Source organism: Denticeps clupeoides, chromosome 3 (genome assembly GCF_900700375.1).
Source record: "Denticeps clupeoides chromosome 3, fDenClu1.1, whole genome shotgun sequence".
NCBI classification, from domain to species: domain Eukaryota; kingdom Metazoa; phylum Chordata; class Actinopteri; order Clupeiformes; family Denticipitidae; genus Denticeps; species Denticeps clupeoides.
In genome coordinates this window covers 199,358-218,526 of record NC_041709.1, presented here as the reverse complement: position 1 = coordinate 218,526, position 19,169 = coordinate 199,358, and the positions used below count along the sequence as shown (strand labels likewise).

The 19,169-nt window shown below is 41.8% G+C and overlaps 1 protein-coding gene across 1 annotated transcript; it reads left to right on the top strand.

Annotated features, from left to right (window-relative positions):
• Positions 1 to 2,615: 2,615 nt before the first annotated feature.
• On the top strand, positions 2,616 to 14,778 carry LOC114787055 (uncharacterized). Its single transcript, XM_028974801.1, has 20 exons — positions 2,616 to 3,216; positions 3,416 to 3,826; positions 3,912 to 3,971; positions 4,569 to 4,676; positions 4,756 to 4,940; positions 5,017 to 5,177; positions 5,532 to 5,777; positions 6,969 to 7,131; positions 7,690 to 7,789; positions 8,397 to 8,442; positions 11,158 to 11,243; positions 11,415 to 11,825; positions 11,911 to 11,970; positions 12,499 to 12,606; positions 12,686 to 12,870; positions 12,947 to 13,107; positions 13,463 to 13,708; positions 13,799 to 13,961; positions 14,165 to 14,267; positions 14,568 to 14,778. Exons 1-20 carry the CDS (start codon positions 3,165 to 3,167, stop codon positions 14,627 to 14,629), a joined length of 3,117 nt encoding a protein of 1,038 aa, XP_028830634.1. The 5' UTR covers positions 2,616 to 3,164; the 3' UTR covers positions 14,630 to 14,778.
• The last annotated feature ends 4,391 nt before the right edge of the window (positions 14,779 to 19,169 follow it).

Here is a 19,169-nt window from a genome sequence, read left to right as displayed (position 1 = left end):
TCTTGTGTGAAATGGCGATATCAAACTCGCAAAGATTAAGCTGCAAAACGCTTATCACTACCGGGTGGTTTCTGACTTTTTCCAAAGACAGAAGTCTTCGTTGTTGCTGAGGTGACACTGAGCAAAGCAGAGCCACTACATGTTGGGTGGGGCTATCTGGGCAGGCCTTCCAATAGCAATGCTCAGATTGATCCTCATTTATATATTACCTTGCACGCATTTATTGTACACACCTCACAGTACACTATTGAAGGGTGTAAGTGTACAAAACAAAAAGCGGTGAATGTGTGAGCTTTTCTTGATATATGGACTACTGGCGCTAAAACAGGGACGTTGAACTTCCAGTCCTTGCCACAATCAAATATTTTCCTAAAGAAATGACAAACATATATTAGATTAGATTAGATTAGATTCAACTTTATTGTCATTACACATGTACAAGTACAGGGCAACGAAATGTAGTTTAGGTCTAACCAGAAGTGCAATAAGCAGCAAGTGCAGGATACAGTTCAAATAAGTTAAGTTATATATATATACATAAAGTGATATGTGCTATACATAAGGTGATATGTGCAGTACAAAGTGATATGTGCAGTACAAAGTGATATGTGCAGTGCAGTGATTATCAAGAGTGAATGGGGGGGGCAGAGGAGTTCAGCAAGGAAACAGCTCTGGGAAAAAAGCTGTTCCTAAGTCTGCTGGTTCTTGTCCGTGGTAGCCTGAACCGTCTGCCTGAAGGCAGGAGAGAGAACAGTTCGTGGGCCGGGTGGGAGGAGTCCTTAAGAATACTGTGAGCTCGACGCAGACAGTGCTTCCTCTGGATTTCCTCAATGGATGGAAGTGGAGTCCCTGTGATGCGCTGGGCAGTTTTCACCACCCGCTGCATCGCCTTACGCTCAGCAACAGTGCAGCTTCCATACCACACTGTGAGACAGCTGGTTAGGATGCTCTCTATTGTAGAGCGGTAAAAGTTCAACAGGATGGTAGTGGGTAGCTGGTTCTTTTTTAATGTTCTCAAGAAGAAGAGGCGCTGGTGAGCCTTCTTGACCAGGCTGGAGGTGTTAATGCTCCAGGACAGGTCCTCTGAGATGTGGGTCCCCAGGAACTTGAAGGATGTAACAGGCTGCACAGTCATCCCATTGATGTGGATGGGATCATGCGAGCCTCTTCTCTCCCTCCTGAAGTCCACAATGAGCTCCTTGGTCTTGGTGGTGTTTAAAAGAAGGTTATTTTCTGTGCACCAAGTGGCCAGATGCTGGACCTCCTCCCTGTAGGCAGTCTCATCGTTGTTGTCGATGAGACCTATCACCGTGGTGTCATCTGCAAACTTAATAACGGAGTTTGATCCATACATAGGTCGGCAGTCGTGGGTGAAGAGGGAGTAGAGGAAGGGGCTCAGCACACAGCCCTGTGGTACACCAGTGTTGAGCGTGACAGTAGTGGAGCGGATGTGGCCTGACCTTACATGCTGTGGTCTGCTGGTCAGAAAGTCCATAATCCAGTTGCAAAGTGAGGTGTTGATGTCCAGGGCTCTAAGTTTAGAGATTAGCTTAGAGGGGATGACAGTGTTAAATGCTGAGCTGAAATCAACAAACAGCATCCGTGCATATGTGTTTTGCTTGTCCAGGTGTGTGAGTACAGAGTGCAGCGCTATGGAGACTGCATCCTCTGTGCTCCTATTGCTACGGTACGCAAACTGGTGTGGGTCCAGAGTTGGTGGGAGAAAGTCGCTCAGATGTGCCAGGACTAACCACTCGAAGCACTTCATGATTATGGGTGTGAGTGCTACAGGGCGGTAGTCATTCAGGCATGTTGGACTAGAATGTTTCGGCACTGGTACAATGGAGGTGGATTTGAGGCATGTTGGAACAGCTGCTTGGGCGAGAGACATGTTAAAAATGTCTGTGAATACGCCAGCGAGCTGCTCTGCACATGCTCTAAGTACGCGCCCCGGGATGCCGTCTGGTCCAGCAGCCCTGCGCGCGTTTATCCGACTCAGTGCAGTGCAAACATCTGAGGAGGTGAGTATGATGGGCGAGTGGTCGGTAGATGAGGGGATCTTGACAGCAGGTTGCTTGTTGTCTCTTTCAAAGCGAGCATAAAAGTCGTTGAGCTCATTCAGAAAGAGGACATTTGTGGTTGTGGGGGCTGAGTTGCTGGGTTTATAGTCTGTAATGGCCTGAATGCCCTGCCACAAGCGTCGAGGATCAGCATTGGAGAAGTATTCCTCTAGCTTTAGTTTGTAGCAGTGCTTGGCCTTTTTGATGCCCCTCTTCAGGTTCGCCCTGGAAATGCCGTAGGCCTGTGCATCACCCGATCTGAAGGCATTGTTGCGTGCCTTCAGCAGGAGACGCACCTCCTTGTTCATCCAAGGCTTCTGATTAGGGTATGTGGTGATCTGTTTCTGAGTAGTAATTCCTTAAATAAACAATGTAAACCTACAATATGTATTTGGATTTAAAGCGACGTGAAGGTGATCATTGTGACACACAGTGACAGGAAGAATGGAAGGTGGCAGAGTGGAGTTTACACAGCGATGTGGATCTGGAGGTAGTCTGCTGTGGGGCAAACGCAGTGCACAGCCAAACAGAACAAACACGAACCGCGAACCTCCGACCGGATTTAATCTACAAATTACAAAAAAAGAAAAAAGCTGTTAGTGGTGCGACACCTTAACAGACCCGAATCACAAGAACAAAGCAATTTAACCACAAACAAATGCTTGATCTTAACGAAAGGCTAACAGAGCAAAGAAAAGAAGACGAATTAAATACACGGACGCTGACGCCATGTGGGACCGCCACACCGGTGACCCGGAAATGACGTCAGCAGGTGACGATGCCGCTCCGACAGGGAGAGAAACCGGCGCCTTCAATTAAGGACGAACTATTTAACGCTACACACAGACCCAGGACGAGAGAGGAAAAAATAACACACACGCCATGGATGCTTTATTTAATTTAGGAGTGATGCGCCTTTCTCTTTTACAGATTGAAAATCGCTTGTCAGGCCACGCCCGCATTCAGCTAATTGCCAAATCAGAATGAGAATATATAATAAGACGGCGGCTGGGAAGAAAGAGAAGGTCGCTGGTAACGTGACCCAGCCTCGCGTTACCTTTCTGGGACTTCGACACCAGCGTGGCTGGTTTTAGGGAGCTGGTGATGGAGACTCGACGCTCACTGTGTGTGTCTCTCCTGGCTGTGATTATTATACGTAAGTCCCCACGATAACGTTGTTGTGAAGTGTAACTGGTAAAAAGGTGCAACATTTACTTCAGGCTCATGTAAAAAGGATGGTGTGTATATATATATATATATATATATATATATATATATAGATATGTCTTCAATGCGTTGAGATTTATTTGAACAGTTCAGTCCAATTCTATGCTAGTTTTGTTCTCCTTTTGCAGTTGCCCCTGTGAGGTCAGCCCCTCTTTCGGATGATGACCCATGTGTGACCTACACTGCCCTGGACGAGCCTTGGAGAGCTACCAACTACACCGCCCCCAGTCCCTTCATGCTGAAATGTGACCAGTACAAGAACTGGAACGGCTGGTACCGTCTTTTATACGATGGCAACAGCATCCGCATGCCGGAGAGCTGCGTGAGCGAGAACCGCTGTGGCACCCACGCCCCCCTGTGGCTGAACGGAGCCCATCCCCGGCTGCAGGACGGAGTTGTCACCCGGACCGTGTGCGGGGACTGGGCTAAAGACTGCTGTCATTACAAGTCTCCCCCCATTCAAGTCAAGGCCTGCCCCGGAAATTATTACGTCTACAAATTTACGAGCCCCCCGGTGTGCCAGCTGGCCTACTGTGCAGGTTTCCCTTTACCATGGCAGATATGCTTGTAATTTTAATAATGCAGTGTCTGGTGTACCAACGTTGATGTGTTTACATTTCCTAGATATTGATTCCATCACTTCCTCAGTGCCGACTACACCACCACCACCATCACCACCTTCAGGTATCAGAAAACAGTCATGGTGTCCTTTGCAAACGGCTGGTCCAATTTCCAAAACGACTGGATGTTACATGACTGTACCAAGAAAGAACTATGAAGCCATTACATTGAGTTCATGTGACATGGTGGGATTAGTTTTCTTTTCATGCTGCCACCCCATGCAGTTACTTTACTTTACTTTACTTTATTTGGCAGACGCTTTTATCCAAAGCGTCTGTTGTCAAAGTTGTCATTTAACAACATGGGATTGCATCAGGAATGGAGACCTACAATTCCTTACTCGCTTCATTTAAAAGACTGTCGTTGGTAAGAAACAAATCAATATAAAGGCCAATTTTCACAATATGGAATTCTAGTGATTTTGTCACTTTAAAGCACTCATGTAAGTCACTCTGTTTAAGAACGTATTTAAATGTAATAGATAACACATTGATTTATCTAATATGATCGACTGTTCATAGCATGTAAAGTGTTCCTATAATTTATTAGTGTTATTGTCAGCAAATATTTTCCTTCAGCAATTACATAAATATATATCAATTCCTTAAATGAGGAAAATGCTGAGATTTGCCCAACCTCTTGTCTTCTCTCTTTATGAAGCTTGTGATTACTTGCAATGCACTGAGGACGAGATCTGTGAGGAAAGGAACGGGATCTATAACTGCTTCTGTGACCCCAGCGACCCCATACCTGACCCCGAGTCCTACAGTAAGGGAACCGCACCCTTTAATCATTTCCTTTATTCCGATGTGTGTCGTGTCTTCTGATTTCTCACTATTTTTCTCAGGCTCACTCATCACCTGCTCCAACAGCTCGGCCTCCATTTCTCTGTCCCGTTGCCTGCTTTCTGAAGACGGGTTTCCTGCCAGTGTCTTGCACCTGAACGACCCCAACTGCACAGGAAGAGTGGAAGGTGGCAGAGTGGAGTTCTATTTTGACAGCGATACCCAGCAATGTGGATCCATTCTGAAGGTGGTCTGCTGTGGGGTAAACAGGGATAAAGAGCTAGAAGAGCAACATGGCTGATTTGAAATGTTCTGTTCTGCAGAGCAACAGCACCCATTTCATCTACGAGAACTCGATCATTGGAGAAATGGACTCAGCCGGGCATCTCATAAGCAGAAAGAGACAACTGAACCTGCGTTTCCTCTGTGTTTACTCCATAAACCAGAGCCTCACCATGGACACGGTTATCAACCCTCTGGAGAGGTGGGTGATTCGCAGTTCGGCCATTACATAAAACTGATGTGGGTGTGAACAAATGATCACCTAAAGACATTTTTAAAAAGGGGTTGCCAATGTGCAGCATATTGCATTAAGATTCTACCTAGTAAATCTGAAATAAGGTTAGGATGAAGATTTGAGTCAGATCTGCCCCTTAGCACGTTTAGTTGGCCCCTGTTTGGCAGCTCACCCTTTAAAACTCAGTCCATGAAGGTCTTTGTGGGTCACATACTAAAACACTAGAGAGCCAAAATCCAAGTTAATTCCGCTCTGGTTTCTGATTTTTCTCCATGGTTTTTGATAATCCATTCAAATTACACTATATGACATTGTCCACAGCGTTGTGAACAAGACGTTGCCAGGAGGTCATGGGAGCTACAGAATGAGGATGAACCTGCATCAAGACGCAAATTTCACTCAGGTTTTCCATGGGCCTGTGGACGAGGTGCTGGACCAGACCATCTATGTAGATGTGCAGACTGAGTGGGTTGAGGACCAGCAGTTTTCCACTGTGCTGGATGACTGTTGGGCCACGCCCGTTAATGACCCTTCCTACTACGTCCGATGGGAGCTCATCAGTGATGGGTATTTGTTTTTCATCAAAGTGATTTTTATATATTTATGGAACCAGAGTGACTTAAAACATGCAGGTTACTAAGTATGTAGTTCTGCTTCACTTGGACCCAAATATGGAACCATAAATGTATTCACTCTGTTTTTCTTACATAAGTCTCATTACAAGAGAGAGTTTAGAAGAAAGTCTAAGTATTGTCTAAAGAGGAAGGCCTTAAGCTGCCTTTAGAAATTACTCTGACTGAGCTGTTCTTACCTTGAGGGGATGTTCATTCCACCACCTAGGGTCCAAGACAGAGAAGAGTCTAGATGGGTGTCTTTCTTGTACCTTCAGAGGTGGAGGGACTCAGAGGAGGTGCTACAGTACAATAGTCCAGTCGTGAGATTTCTAGGGGCTGCAGGAGTATCTTGGTGGCCTGTGTTTATAAGGGCAGACCCATCTTTGTATAGAAGCTCGCACATTCACCATATATTCCTCACGCGTCTAAAGTGAAGTGATTGTCACATGTGATGCACAGCACACAGTGAAATTTGTCCTCTGCGTTTAACCATCACCCTGAGTGAGCAGTGGGCGGCCATGACAGGCACCCGGGGAGCAGTGTGTGGGGACGGTGCTTTGCTCTGTGGCACCTTGGCAGATCGGGATTCGAACCGGCGACCTTCTGATTACGGGGCCGCTTCCTTAAACGCTAGGCCACCACTGCCCCATCTGCATGCAAACCTCACGCATTCACCATATATTCTTCAAAAATGTCATATGTGATGTGCACGAAAAACAATGTGAATGTGTGTGCGGCAGGAGTAGTACAGTATGTGTGCGAGGAAAAAGTGGTGAATGTGTGAGGTTTATATGTAGATGCATGGGGAATACATATTGTATGTGCCAACTAATATTATAATGAGGACCGTGCAGAGAGCATTGCCATTGGCTGGCTGGTCCAGATGGTCCTGCCCACCGGACCATGGCTCTGGCCATTCAGACAGAACAGCGAAAGTGCCAGGAAGCACTGAGTCAAGCCATTAATTTAATACTTCATATATTGTGTGTGTGCGAGGTTTGTATATTGATGCATGAGGAAAGGTAGTTTATGTGCGAGCTTTTCTTCATAAATGACCTAGGGGGCGCCTCATAGGTTATGAACAGTGATTCTCTTGTGCAAAAAAGCTCTGTACCTTCTCACAGCTTCTTCTGTCCTGTACCAGGTGTCCTAACCCTGAGGATGGTACCGTGGAGATTCTGCGGAACGGTATTTCCAAATCCAGCCATTTTTCTTTCCGGGTCTTTACTTTCATTGGGAACTTCACTGCTGTGTACTTGCACTGCAGTTCACACCAGTGTCCAGAGGAGGCAAACGACTGCTCTATGGTACGGAGAGGCGCTAAACAATAAGTCTGTATGAAAACCCTGAAGCGTATGAACATTAATCTTCCGACTAAGCTGTAGTCACCCCCGGAATAAGGGATGTAAACAGGTATTCTTTATTCAGTAAATACATTTAATGCGACATGCCTGTGAAATTTATTTGCCAGTTTTCTTTCATTGCTTGTCTGCTGAGTGGGGTTCCACAGGGTTTGATCTTTGGGTCCATCATAAGTCAAAATAAGTCCCTTGGCATCTCTGGCAGAATTAGAGAAATCTGGTTGTGTGCGTTTTCATCACATTTTCTAATGCACTGTTTTCTGTATAAATCATGGTAGGTAGGTTCAGTGCATTTTAGAAAGTAAACTTGTATGAACCCTTTTTTGGATTTCTTGTGTTTTTGCTTCTGGTGCAGTTTGTGATCTGATATGAAATTTATCTGATTACATTTGAAGCCATACACAATATATAATTTATCTGCACCAACTTTATTACTTTTGTCTATGGAAAAACACTTTATGTAAATTAAACTTTCCTACTTTTACCTCTTCTCTGATTAAACAGACGTGTGATGCAGGACCTCCGAAATCTAGGAGGTCCACAGATTTCCAGGACCGCTCCTCTGTTTCCATTGGCATGCTCACGTGGACAGATAAGAACACAGGTACATGTCCCACTCAAATGCTTCAAAAAACTGATCGATTACTGTCAGTCATCATATGACTGACCAAACAGCAGTTGTATCTTGGCGGTTTGGAAATTGTTACCCGCTAGGCCACCACTGCCCCAAATAAGCTTAGAGAAGGAGATGTGATGCGAAGCAACACCTTATCAGAAAAAAAGGAAACCTTCGTCCCCATTAAAACATTTTGAACATGTGGCACTTTGTGTTTCACCTTTTTTGGCTGTTTAAATAGGATGTGTGATCAGTTTGCTTTGTAGTTTCTGTGATTTAGTGGTTGTCACGTTTGCCTTAAATGCGAAAGGTCCTCAGTTCGATACCGAGCAGAAACAGACCTCTTTGGGGCAGTGGTGGCCTAGCGGTTAAGGAAGCAGCCCCGTAATCAGAAGGTTGCCGGTTTGAATCCTGATCCGCCAAGGTGTCACTGAGAAAAGCACCGTCCCCACACACTGCTCCCCGGGCGCCTGTCATGGCTGCCCACTGCTCACTCAGGGTGATGGGATAAAAAGCAGAGGACACATTTTGTTGTGTGCACCTGTGCTGTGTTTCACAATGACAATCACTTCACTGTATTCTCTTCCATCTGCAGATATTCGGGATAGAAGGCCAGTGAGGACACCCAGGGCTTCTATGCAGTGAAGATCCTCCAGGAGGTTCCAAACACATCTTTTTACAATCTCAAAACAAATGTTTCATATTTGCTCATATCTAAGAAAAGTGAATTTGAATTAAACTGACTCATTACTGTAAGACATAATATTAGCTATTTAAATAGCATAAAAGATAACTGCTTAGTGTGTTCACAACACGTTTTCATATCGCTATTCATGCATGTGCTAATGCATACAATTCTAGTTCTGGGGGAAAAAAGGACATCTAGTCACCCTGTGTTTATACAAGCCGTACACTGACTACATTCTATCAAACTCATATATTTACAGTCGTTCCAATGAAAGTATGTAATAAATTATTTTACGAAAATCTGAGTGGGCTATGCGCTTGTGCGATTGACACACATGGAATGAATTCGTTTTTCTTTTCTGAGAGTGGCAACTTCTGTGGATGCAGAATGAAACGTCTCGACATTAAAGAAAGGAAAAAAAAAAAAAGTCCAGTTGCCACAACTCCACTTTCAGAAAAAAATTTATTCTCCTGGATTACTGAGAATCTTCAAAGACATGGAATTAATTATTTTCCCTCAGTGAGATAAATGTAGTTATGGTGTCACCTTGTGGCCTGGTGGTGCCTGAATGTGACTTGTTTATCCAGAGCGACTTACAATCAGTAGTTACAGGCACAGTCCCCCCCTGGAGACACTCAGGGTTAAGTGTCCTGCTCAGGGACACGATGGTAGTAAGTGGGGTTTGAACCTGGGCGAACACAGGCGAGTGTGTTACCCGCTAGGCTACTACCACCCACACCTGAATTGAATTATGAGTAGAATAAGAATATCTTTATTGTCATTGTAAATTGTTGTCATGTGTAGACATCTTAGAGATAATTTTCACTACTAAGATGTGAAAGAAGCTCTATAAATAAGCATATTTGTTCCAATATTTTCTATTTGAGAAACTGTATGTCTGTGTGAATTATCTATGTTTTGTCTTCTCTATTTAATGTAGAATCTCCTTCTTATATGATCCTGATGAATTTAAAGTCACATGTTTTATGTGTCTTATCAAGTTCAAAATTTATACACATAGTACTCATGTGTGATTATCTGTGTGTGCATTTGGCTTTAACTGTTGTAATTGTAATAAGGATATATTTGCATACATCATAATATCAATCCTGTTCTATGTGGTGCCAGTCTTACAAGGAAAATTGGTGGTAGTAGCCTAGTGGGTAACACACTCGCCTATAAACCAGAAAACCCAGGTTCAAATCCCACTTACTACCATTGTGTCCCTGAGCAAGACACTTAACCCTCTGGATAAGGACGTCTGGTAAATGTAAAATGAAAAGATAGAGGAGTGCTGCAGGTTGAAATCAGAACGAGTGGCCTGTGGGTAACTCCTCTCCATGTTCTCCATCTCATGATTTACTTTCATGACATTTTTTTCTTCTTGGCCATACAATTTTTTCTCATTTCATGATAACTGTCATGATCTGCAATGCTAAATTAAAAAGGCCTCAGCACTGTCATAGGCAAATTATATATGCAGTAATTAAATATTAATTCTAAAACTTGTGTAAACTGAATAAGTGGACCGTTATAATTCAATAGGTAAAGAAACAACTGAGACAGGACTGTGTCATGGCAATTTTTTTGGAAAGGTTAGAAAAAAGGGACCTGTGGATCTGCCTGTTGATGGTAGCAAGTACCTATTATATTTAAATTCCGCTCCTGCTCATTTCTCCTGATAAATAAGACATCAGGGGTGCGGTGATTTTTTTTAAAAAAAGCAAAAAGTTATATTTGCATTAGTTTCATATATATATATTTATATGGCATTAATTATATGCACGGGTCATGCAGTGTGTAATGACCGACCCGTCACCACTTTTGCAAACAGTATTAATTGCAAAAATTGACAGTAGACATTATGAAAGGTCATGTACAGTACCTCCTTCAGCAGAGACAAAAAACCCCAAGTCTTTTTGTTTGAATGTTACACAAGGTTGCATAAGACTTGTAAATATTCTTTGCAATTCTCATTGAAAACTGTCTACATTTATGGCTCAGAAAGACTTGGGAAATATTTGCACATGCACACCCACTGTCTCATAAGGGCTATTAACAATGATTTATTAAAAACATTTTTTTCTCCTAGGGTTTTAAACTCCTAGTGTTTTGAACACAAAATTATACCTACACACACAAGTGTCTTTACAAAGACCATGCTTTAATGGGCTCTTTAAGGAATTTCTTGATTCCACATCAGACAACATTTGGATGCCATTGGTTTCAATGCGATTTAACAGTCATTTTTCTGTATCAACATAGATCAGTGTATCAACATTTATTATACAACTTTTACTTTTTAAATATTCAAATTGTCATTTTGATGATTTTTTTTTTTTGAAAAATCATTTCTTCATTTCCTGGTAAGAACAACGCTGTTAAGTGCTTCAGATTGCAAACACATTACAGTGCACTTTTTGCGCAATATTTGTTTTCTATAATGTTAACATAGTTATTGATTGACAAAACAAGACACAAGGGCCCTGCCTGTCTTAATCACCGAATGTCAGAATGAGAATATAAAACAAGGCAGGTGAGTGCAGGGTAAAGCAGACGGCTGTTATCTTCAGAGAAGAAAGAGAAGATCGCTGGTAACGTATATCATCCTGTACTTCTCCTTCTGAAAGACCTAATCAACACATCCTGTAATTACTAATTATGTCATTTTTTATTTTTTATTTTATAGGAAGTCGATGATGGGGACTATAAAATCACTGTGTGTTCCACTTCTGGCCATAATGATAATTATAAGTAAGTAGGCTCCTTTTAATATGCAAAAAATAAAAAAATCTGAAAGACAAATTTTCATAATTTCAAACTATAATTCATAATGGTGCATGTTCACAAAGCATGTTCTACTCTTGAAAACATAAAATATTCCAAAATCTGTTATATAGAGTTTTTTCTGTTCTCCTTTTGCAGTTGCCCCTGTGAGGTCAGCCCCTCTCTCGGATGATGACCCATGTGTGACCTACACTGCCCTGGACGAGCCTTGGAGAGCTACCAACTACACCGCCCCCAGTCCCTTCATGCTGAAATGTGACCAGTACAAGAACTGGAACGGCTGGTACCGTCTTTTATACGATGGCAACAGCATCCGCATGCCGGAGAGCTGCGTGAGCGAGAACCGCTGTGGCACCCACGCCCCCCTGTGGCTGAACGGAGCCCATCCCCGGCTGCAGGACGGAGTTGTCACCCGGACCGTGTGCGGGGACTGGGCTAAAGACTGCTGTCATTACAAGTCTCCCCCCATTCAAGTCAAGGCCTGCCCCGGAAATTATTACGTCTACAAATTTACGAGCCCCCCGGCGTGCCAGCTGGCCTACTGTGCAGGTTTCCCTTTACCATGGCAGATATGCTTGTAATTTTAATAATGCAGTGTCTGGTGTACCAACGTTGATGTGTTTACATTTCCTAGATATTGATTCCATCACTTCCTCAGTGCCGACTACACCACCACCACCATCACCACCTTCAGGTATCAGAAAAATCCCATTGTCTGTCTGTCTCTCTGTCGGTCAGTGTGCAGCATTATGCAAACGTCTGCTCTGAAGTCCATGAAACTGGATGAAACTATTGTGTTAGTGTGACAGGGTGGGACCACAAATTTAGTTTGGGCCGTCACTCCATACAGTTTTGTTATGTGATGACGTGGGATTCCTTCCAGCAACAGAAACCTATAATTATTTCATTACTTCATTAAAAGACTGCAATAAACTGCAAAAAAATGGAGTTCTAGTGATATACTGTTAATAGATGTGATGACACATAATTATGCAATGACACTGAATTTTGGTCAGCCAATCAGATAACAGAACCAGAAGGGACATTTAAAGTGTCACTATAATTATTAATGTGTCTGTTTTTCTAAAAGAAATATCAGTTCTAACATGCATATCACTTCTTTAAATACATAGAATTCAAACATAAAATGCGTATCTGGATTTGGATTAAATGAGGAAAATTCTGAGATTTGCCCAACCTCTTGTCTTCTCTCTTTATGAAGCTTGTGATTACTTGCAATGCACTGAGGACGAGATCTGTGAGGAAAGGAACGGGATCTATAACTGCTTCTGTGACCCCAGCGACCCCATACCTGACCCCGAGTCCTACAGTAAGGGAACCGCACCCTTTAATCATTTCCTTTATTCCGATGTGTGTCGTGTCTTCTGATTTCTCACTATTTTTCTCAGGCTCACTCATCACCTGCTCCAACAGCTCGGCCTCCATTTCTCTGTCCCGTTGCCTGCTTTCTGAAGACGGGTTTCCTGCCAGTGTCTTGCACCTGAACGACCCTAACTGCACAGGAAGAGTGGAAGGTGGCAGAGTGGAGTTCTATTTTGACAGCGATACCCAGCAATGTGGATCCATTCTGAAGGTGGTCTGCTGTGGGGTAAACAGGGATAAAGAGCTAGAAGAGCAACATGGCTGATTTGAAATGTTCTGTTCTGCAGAGCAACAGCACCCATTTCATCTACGAGAACTCGATCATTGGAGAAATGGACTCAGCCGGGCATCTCATAAGCAGAAAGAGACAACTGAACCTGCGTTTCCTCTGTGTTTACTCCATAAACCAGAGCCTCACCATGGACACGGTTATCAACCCTCTGGAGAGGTGGGTGAAGGTGTTTTGCACATTCCAGTTATGGCAAGGATCTCAAAAACATACAAAAAAATGCATTCATGCATCAACAATGGAACATGTGCACACACATATGTGTGTGCTCTTTATATATAGAAAGAGACCATTTAATTTTAGAGATTTTCTTTAATTCTATCTCCTTCCATCCTTCATCAGGAGAACTAGAGAGTCAGAATTATCATTAATTCCACTTTGGTTCCTTAGACTATTTTGGCAGGAATGCTTTCCCATGAAGACCAAAAATATCCATAATAATATAGATATATGGTAATATTCATATTGTGATATACTGATAGTAAGAGGCTGTACATGCATACAACATCCACAGCGTTGTGAGCAAGACGTTGCCAGGAGGTCATGGGAGCTACAGAATGAGGATGACGCCGTATCAAGACGCTAATTTCACTCAGGTTTTCCGTGGGCCTGTGGATGAGGTGCTGGACCAGACCATCTATGTAGATGTGCAGACTGATGAAGTGGATGACCAGCAGTTTTCCACTGTGCTGGATGACTGTTGGGCCACGCCCGTTAATGACCCTTCCTACTACGTCCGATGGAACCTCATCAACGATGGGTATTTGTTTGTTTGTTCTTGTTCACATGAAAGATATGAAATGATGCTCTGTACAATTTCAGATCTTTGCCTTCTCCTGTCCTGTTCCAGCTGTCCTAATCCTGAGGATGGTACTGTGGAGGTTCTGCAGAACGGTGTTTCTACATCGAGCCGATTCTCTTTCCGGGTCTTCACCTTCATTGGGAACTTCACTGCTGTGTACTTGCACTGTAGTTCTCACCAGTGTCCAGAGGAGGCAAGCGACTGCTCTATGGTACGGAGATGCACTAAAAATGCCTCTAGTAGCAGGAACATCTGACACCATAACTGTCTTCAGTTATGGATTATTTCATATGTTTAAGAACCCTTAACACATAGCCATCTTAATAACACTGACGAATGTTATCTCGAATGAGTGTTGGAGAGTTGTGGGAGGAACCCTTTATAAATAATCAGCTGGTTTTCTCTCCTTGTCAGGCTTGCAACTCTGAAGAGCATCAGAGATCTCGGCGGTCCACAGATCACCAGCAGAGCTCCTCTGTTTCTGTTGGGCCTTTGACGTGGACAGATGATAACACAGGTCCTAAAAACTGGTTGCTAACAGCAGTAATGTTATATTGACTATATTGACTAGAATGATCATATTTGACACCCACTGTGGAAAAGGGGTAATAGGAGCAAGATTTAGAGAGGAGATGCCTGATTTGCATGATACTCTATTAAAAAAAAGAAATATTACACAAGTCATAAGCCATTAAAGTAGATGTTAAGATCTTGTATTTTATGCGGGGTGTGTGGTCACTTGGTTATGAAAAATGTCACCATATTTCTTGCTTGCACTCTACATCTTGTTTATTAAATGGAATATATCTTCCTGCAGATGTTCTGGATGTTCTGGGAACAAAGCCAGTGAGAACGCCCAAAGGCTTCCATGCAGTGTAGAGTGACAGACGTTCCTGTTGCCTGACTCAAGAGAATCAAAGTTTTCTTTTAAATGAAACTTTGCATACTTGTCCTGATATTATATACCTCTGTTGATTATTACCAGTTATTATTACATGATTACAAGCTGTAATATTTAATGCATGCATTTAAATAATGAATCCCTTAACCAGTGTTGGGAAATGTAATTCATCATGATTACAAATTACCCAATTTAAGATGTAATAGCAGTGTAACTATTTCAATTACTATATGAAAATGATTTAACTAATTGCATTTGATCACATTTGTAAGTTATGAACAAATAGTCTTAACTGTTCCCCATTTTGAAATGTTGTAATCTGTCAGAGTTTACCTTAGTAGTAAACATCGTCTACTGCCAAACTCCTTTCAATATATGAATTAACATCCTTATAATTGATCATCCTAATAAAGATAATTGAATAACAGCCACCACAATGTCAGACCTAAAAACTCATTTTACTGTAAATGTTGGGAACATGAAATTTCCTCACCTCTTGTTCGCTGTCAATATATTGCTATAATCAATTTATAATCACTGCTATAATCAACCTCTCCTCCATATTCTTTTCAGACATAACTATAACTATATGCAAAAGTCAAAGATCAACACAATTTAACTTTGACCATGATGTGCATGGTGTGTATGTCCTGCAGGGGGCTTGTAAACCAGTGTGCATCAAGTGATTACAAACAGTGACAAAAAAATCAAAACCAGTTTGACTTGTTCAGACAATTAATTTTTTTCAAAATCTGGCAACACATTACAAATATTTTTATTTACATTTACAGCATTTACCAGACGCCCTTATCCAGAGCAACTTACAATCAGTAGTTACAGGGGACACGATGGTAGTAAGTGGGGTTTGAACCTGGGTCTTCTGGTTCATAGGCGACTACCACCCTTTTATAATATTGTGTAATAATTGGAATTTATAATATTGTGTAATAATTGGAATTTGTGATGATCATCTTTAAGGGTACTGCCTACTTTGCTATTACATTATGAAAATACAAGTCTTATTTAAATTTATTAGTAAGCACAATGAATGAAAGTCAATTTCCATCTTACGGCAGGCAGATTAAGTCAGTAGCCGTGAATACACGACTACACACCCATTACATCTGCTTTTGTTAGATACTGGGAAGGGTCCGGCTTAGCCAAGCTAAAGTGGCAGAAAAAGAATGAGGCGCCTGTAAGAAGAGCCGCCACAGGTGTTTCATCTTACGTTCTTTTTTCTCTTACCAACAGAGAGGAAAACCAGCAGTTCAAGTAAGTTCAGTACGCTTTTGTTCTACTATTGATACCAGGAACCTAGTGAGCAATACACTTGGCCACATGGGAACGTGCAATCAAATTCCACACTGGTTCACATTTGTTCATAGCATTTATTAAAGAAAATATAAAACAATTCACCACAGAATCATTCAGTTTTAGATTAAAAGTGAAAGTGTGCTGGTTTTCTTGCTCTCTTCTTACTCTTATTGCACTTTAATTACATGAATGATCTATTTCAGCTTTAGCTTTTGAGGTATTATGACTAAGAACACTTAGAGATCATACTAAGTAAGGGTGCTGATATGGGCAGCAGCAAATAACAATAAATACCGTAAATAACAGTTATTTCATAACTGAACTCAAGTGATGAGACCAGCGGCCGGTGGGTCAACACAATAGGACTGGAATCAGAATAACCGACTCCACCCCCTCTGGCTGCTCTATATGTGGTTCCAAGTCAAGATTGTCACAGGTGAGAGGAGAACATTACAGAAGAAGGGACACGTCTGTCAGTATGTATGACCTCTTTACAATACAAACACTGTTGGAGAGTGGTAGTAAAGAGTCGAGTGGGTTAACTGGCACAGAAAAACTTTTTTTTTTTTATAACATAACTGTTTAACTGTCTTTCCTGTCCAGTTTATGTCCACTATATATACCCACTCATTAATCAAGCTGTCTGCAAGGCACATTGACACACAGAACGATGAGACAGATAAGAAGAGAGCTTTCATTTGCTGAAGAAAAGATTTAGTTGTACAATCACAGAATAAACAAAAGATTGATCCGTCGTGGGCTATTAATTTCATTCACAGGTATAAAGTTCATCAACTGAATCTTTTTATATTTCACATTTGTTTTTTATTAATACATTACGAAATGGTTTTTGCAATAGTAAGTAGTGTTTTGGTTTGATCTTTAAGGCCGGGCTCTTCAGCTGTATTCAAGTTTTTTCAGATATTCAGTCCTCTAAGTTGGCATCCACAGCCTGTGAACACACCCCAGCCCTTTCTGGATACCCCGATATCATCACAAATAAATTGATGTGATGTCTTGTGTGGTCCAGGTAACTGGTGATCATGGGCGGTGAAAAAAGAGCATCTGTGTCTCTTCTGATGATGATACTAACTGCAAGTAAGTTCTCCTCTGACACTAGTTTTGATTGCAAGGCTTATGAATGTAAAATAGCATTTACCAGAAAGTATGGGATGTGATGTTAGCAGGTGGGTAGCAAGTGTCATGGTGTAATTCACAAAATTATTTGATAAAAACATCTTAAAAGTCAGACATATTTCTTGTTTTTCTGCATAACTAAAAAAATAATAAGTCTATTATTTCATCTTACAGTCATAATGTTGACAATAATATAAGGTGTGCATGGTACCTTTGACCTGTCACTGTTCTCCAGTCCATAGTCACACAGTTACACATAAAAGACACATTTAGACAAAGGCATTTTCCATAACATCTTTATTAGATGTTATGTGTGTAAGTGCGGCCAGGAGTGATGTGGGGGCATCGACTTTGCTCAGTGGAACGAGGGAGACGTGAAGCAGCAGGTAAGAGAGTGGTGGTCCTGGCACTGTTACTGCTGCGGTGTTGGTCTCTGGGTGTAGATCAACTCGGGGACGCATAGGACATCAGAGAGTCAAAGAGCCGGTAACATCAGAGGTAAACAAGGTCGCAGGGGCAAATCCTGAAGAGAAGTCAGTAAATGAAGGTGGTTAGCTTGAGGCTTGGTCAGGAAGGGAGAATTGGTCGCTAACCTAATGTTAGGTTCTTTAATTCATCATTTTATGCTGCTACTGTCTTCTTAATGGGTTCCGTCCAGGCGTGGTAGTAAGTGTAGTTTGAACATGTCATTTTTTGGTCCTCTGGCTCATAGGCGAGTGTGTTACCCACTAGGTTCATATTATTTGAAAGATAAGTACATGTAACTATATGTTTTCTGTCTCCAGGTGAAATACCGGTAACAAAGCCACAGACAACAGGTCGTCTTACTGGTTCTACAAATTGTATGACTTTTAATTCGTTTCTTTTCCCATCTCTGCACCAGACACTGACATGCCACATTTTTCACTGCACTATTTTCTTGCCAGTTCATGAAATTCTAGATGTACCCACCACTGCTGTACCAACTACAGGTATTATGTTTAATATCATGTGTTCATGCTTTATACATATGTCCATATTGACTGGAGAACTGCTAGCATGGTGTACACTGATAACAGTAGATTATGCAAAGCTACCAATTTTCAATATCAGCAATATTAGGCATATAGAGTGGCACAATGAATCGTGTTATGTTTCAGGATCACTGTTTATTCTCCCCCTTTTATAGAACATGTGATTGGACTCAGAGTACGATTTATATCTCAAAGAAATCTTACAGAAATTGACATCAACCAACTTGTGGTACAGACAGTGAGTACATTTTTTTGTCAATTGCTGACTGAATAATTTTTTGGGGGGAATTAAGCAAAGTAAACATATATTCTCCTTTGTAATGTCCTATAAAGTCCTGTGTAATTGTCCTAGGGTCAGTGGTGGCCTAGTGGGTAAGGCAGCGGATTCATAATCAGAAGGTTGTGGGTTCAAATCCTGAGCCGCAAAGGTGCCACTGAAGTTGCACCATCCCCACACACTGCACAACCTCCCTGGCTGCCCATTGCCAGGGAGCTGTGTGGGTGATGGATTAAATGCAGAGGTGGGTAGTAACCTGAGTAGTCACTTCTTACAAAAGTACTTTTCTTACTCTACTTTTTACTTATTATTAGTATTATTTTAATGCATTTTGTGCACATTTTGTTGTCTGCACCGTTTGCCATGCTTGCTATGTCAATCACTTTCATGAATTAGAACTTGAGTGGAATTCCTTCTGTCTTCAGCTTAAAGAGAATTTCGCCAGAAGTGGACTGTCCTGGAACATTCATCTCCATTTGAGAAACATTCAGAAGACAAGCCCATGAGGAACATTCAGAAATCCGTGCCAAACCCTTCCTGGAGTGTGCAGGAACTTTCAAACCTGATCAACTGGAGTATAAACTAGAGTACAAATAGGATCAGACAAATTCACAGGGCAGCCTTATCTTTTGAAAAAGAAAAACACACATGCATAAAGCACACACATCAAGTTAGAACTGAAAAGAAGAGGATGTAAGATGAAAAGAAGGAGAGAAGTGATGCTTTACTTTTATAATAAACATCTAGTTTTACCTTCAATTTTAAAGGTGTCTGCAA

What these genes read in the sequence shown, in the direction of transcription:
- LOC114787055 (XM_028974801.1), top strand. Translation starts at nt 3,165, where the DNA reads ATGGAGACTCGACGCTCACTGTGTGTGTCTCTCCTGGCTGTGATTATT. An exon ending in AATGTGGATCCATTCTGAAG is followed by an intron (nt 4,941 to 5,016) that starts GTGGTCTGCTGT and finishes TCTGTTCTGCAG; the next exon opens with AGCAACAGCACCCATTTCAT. An exon ending in TGGGAGCTCATCAGTGATGG is followed by an intron (nt 5,778 to 6,968) that starts GTATTTGTTTTT and finishes GTCCTGTACCAG; the next exon opens with GTGTCCTAACCCTGAGGATG.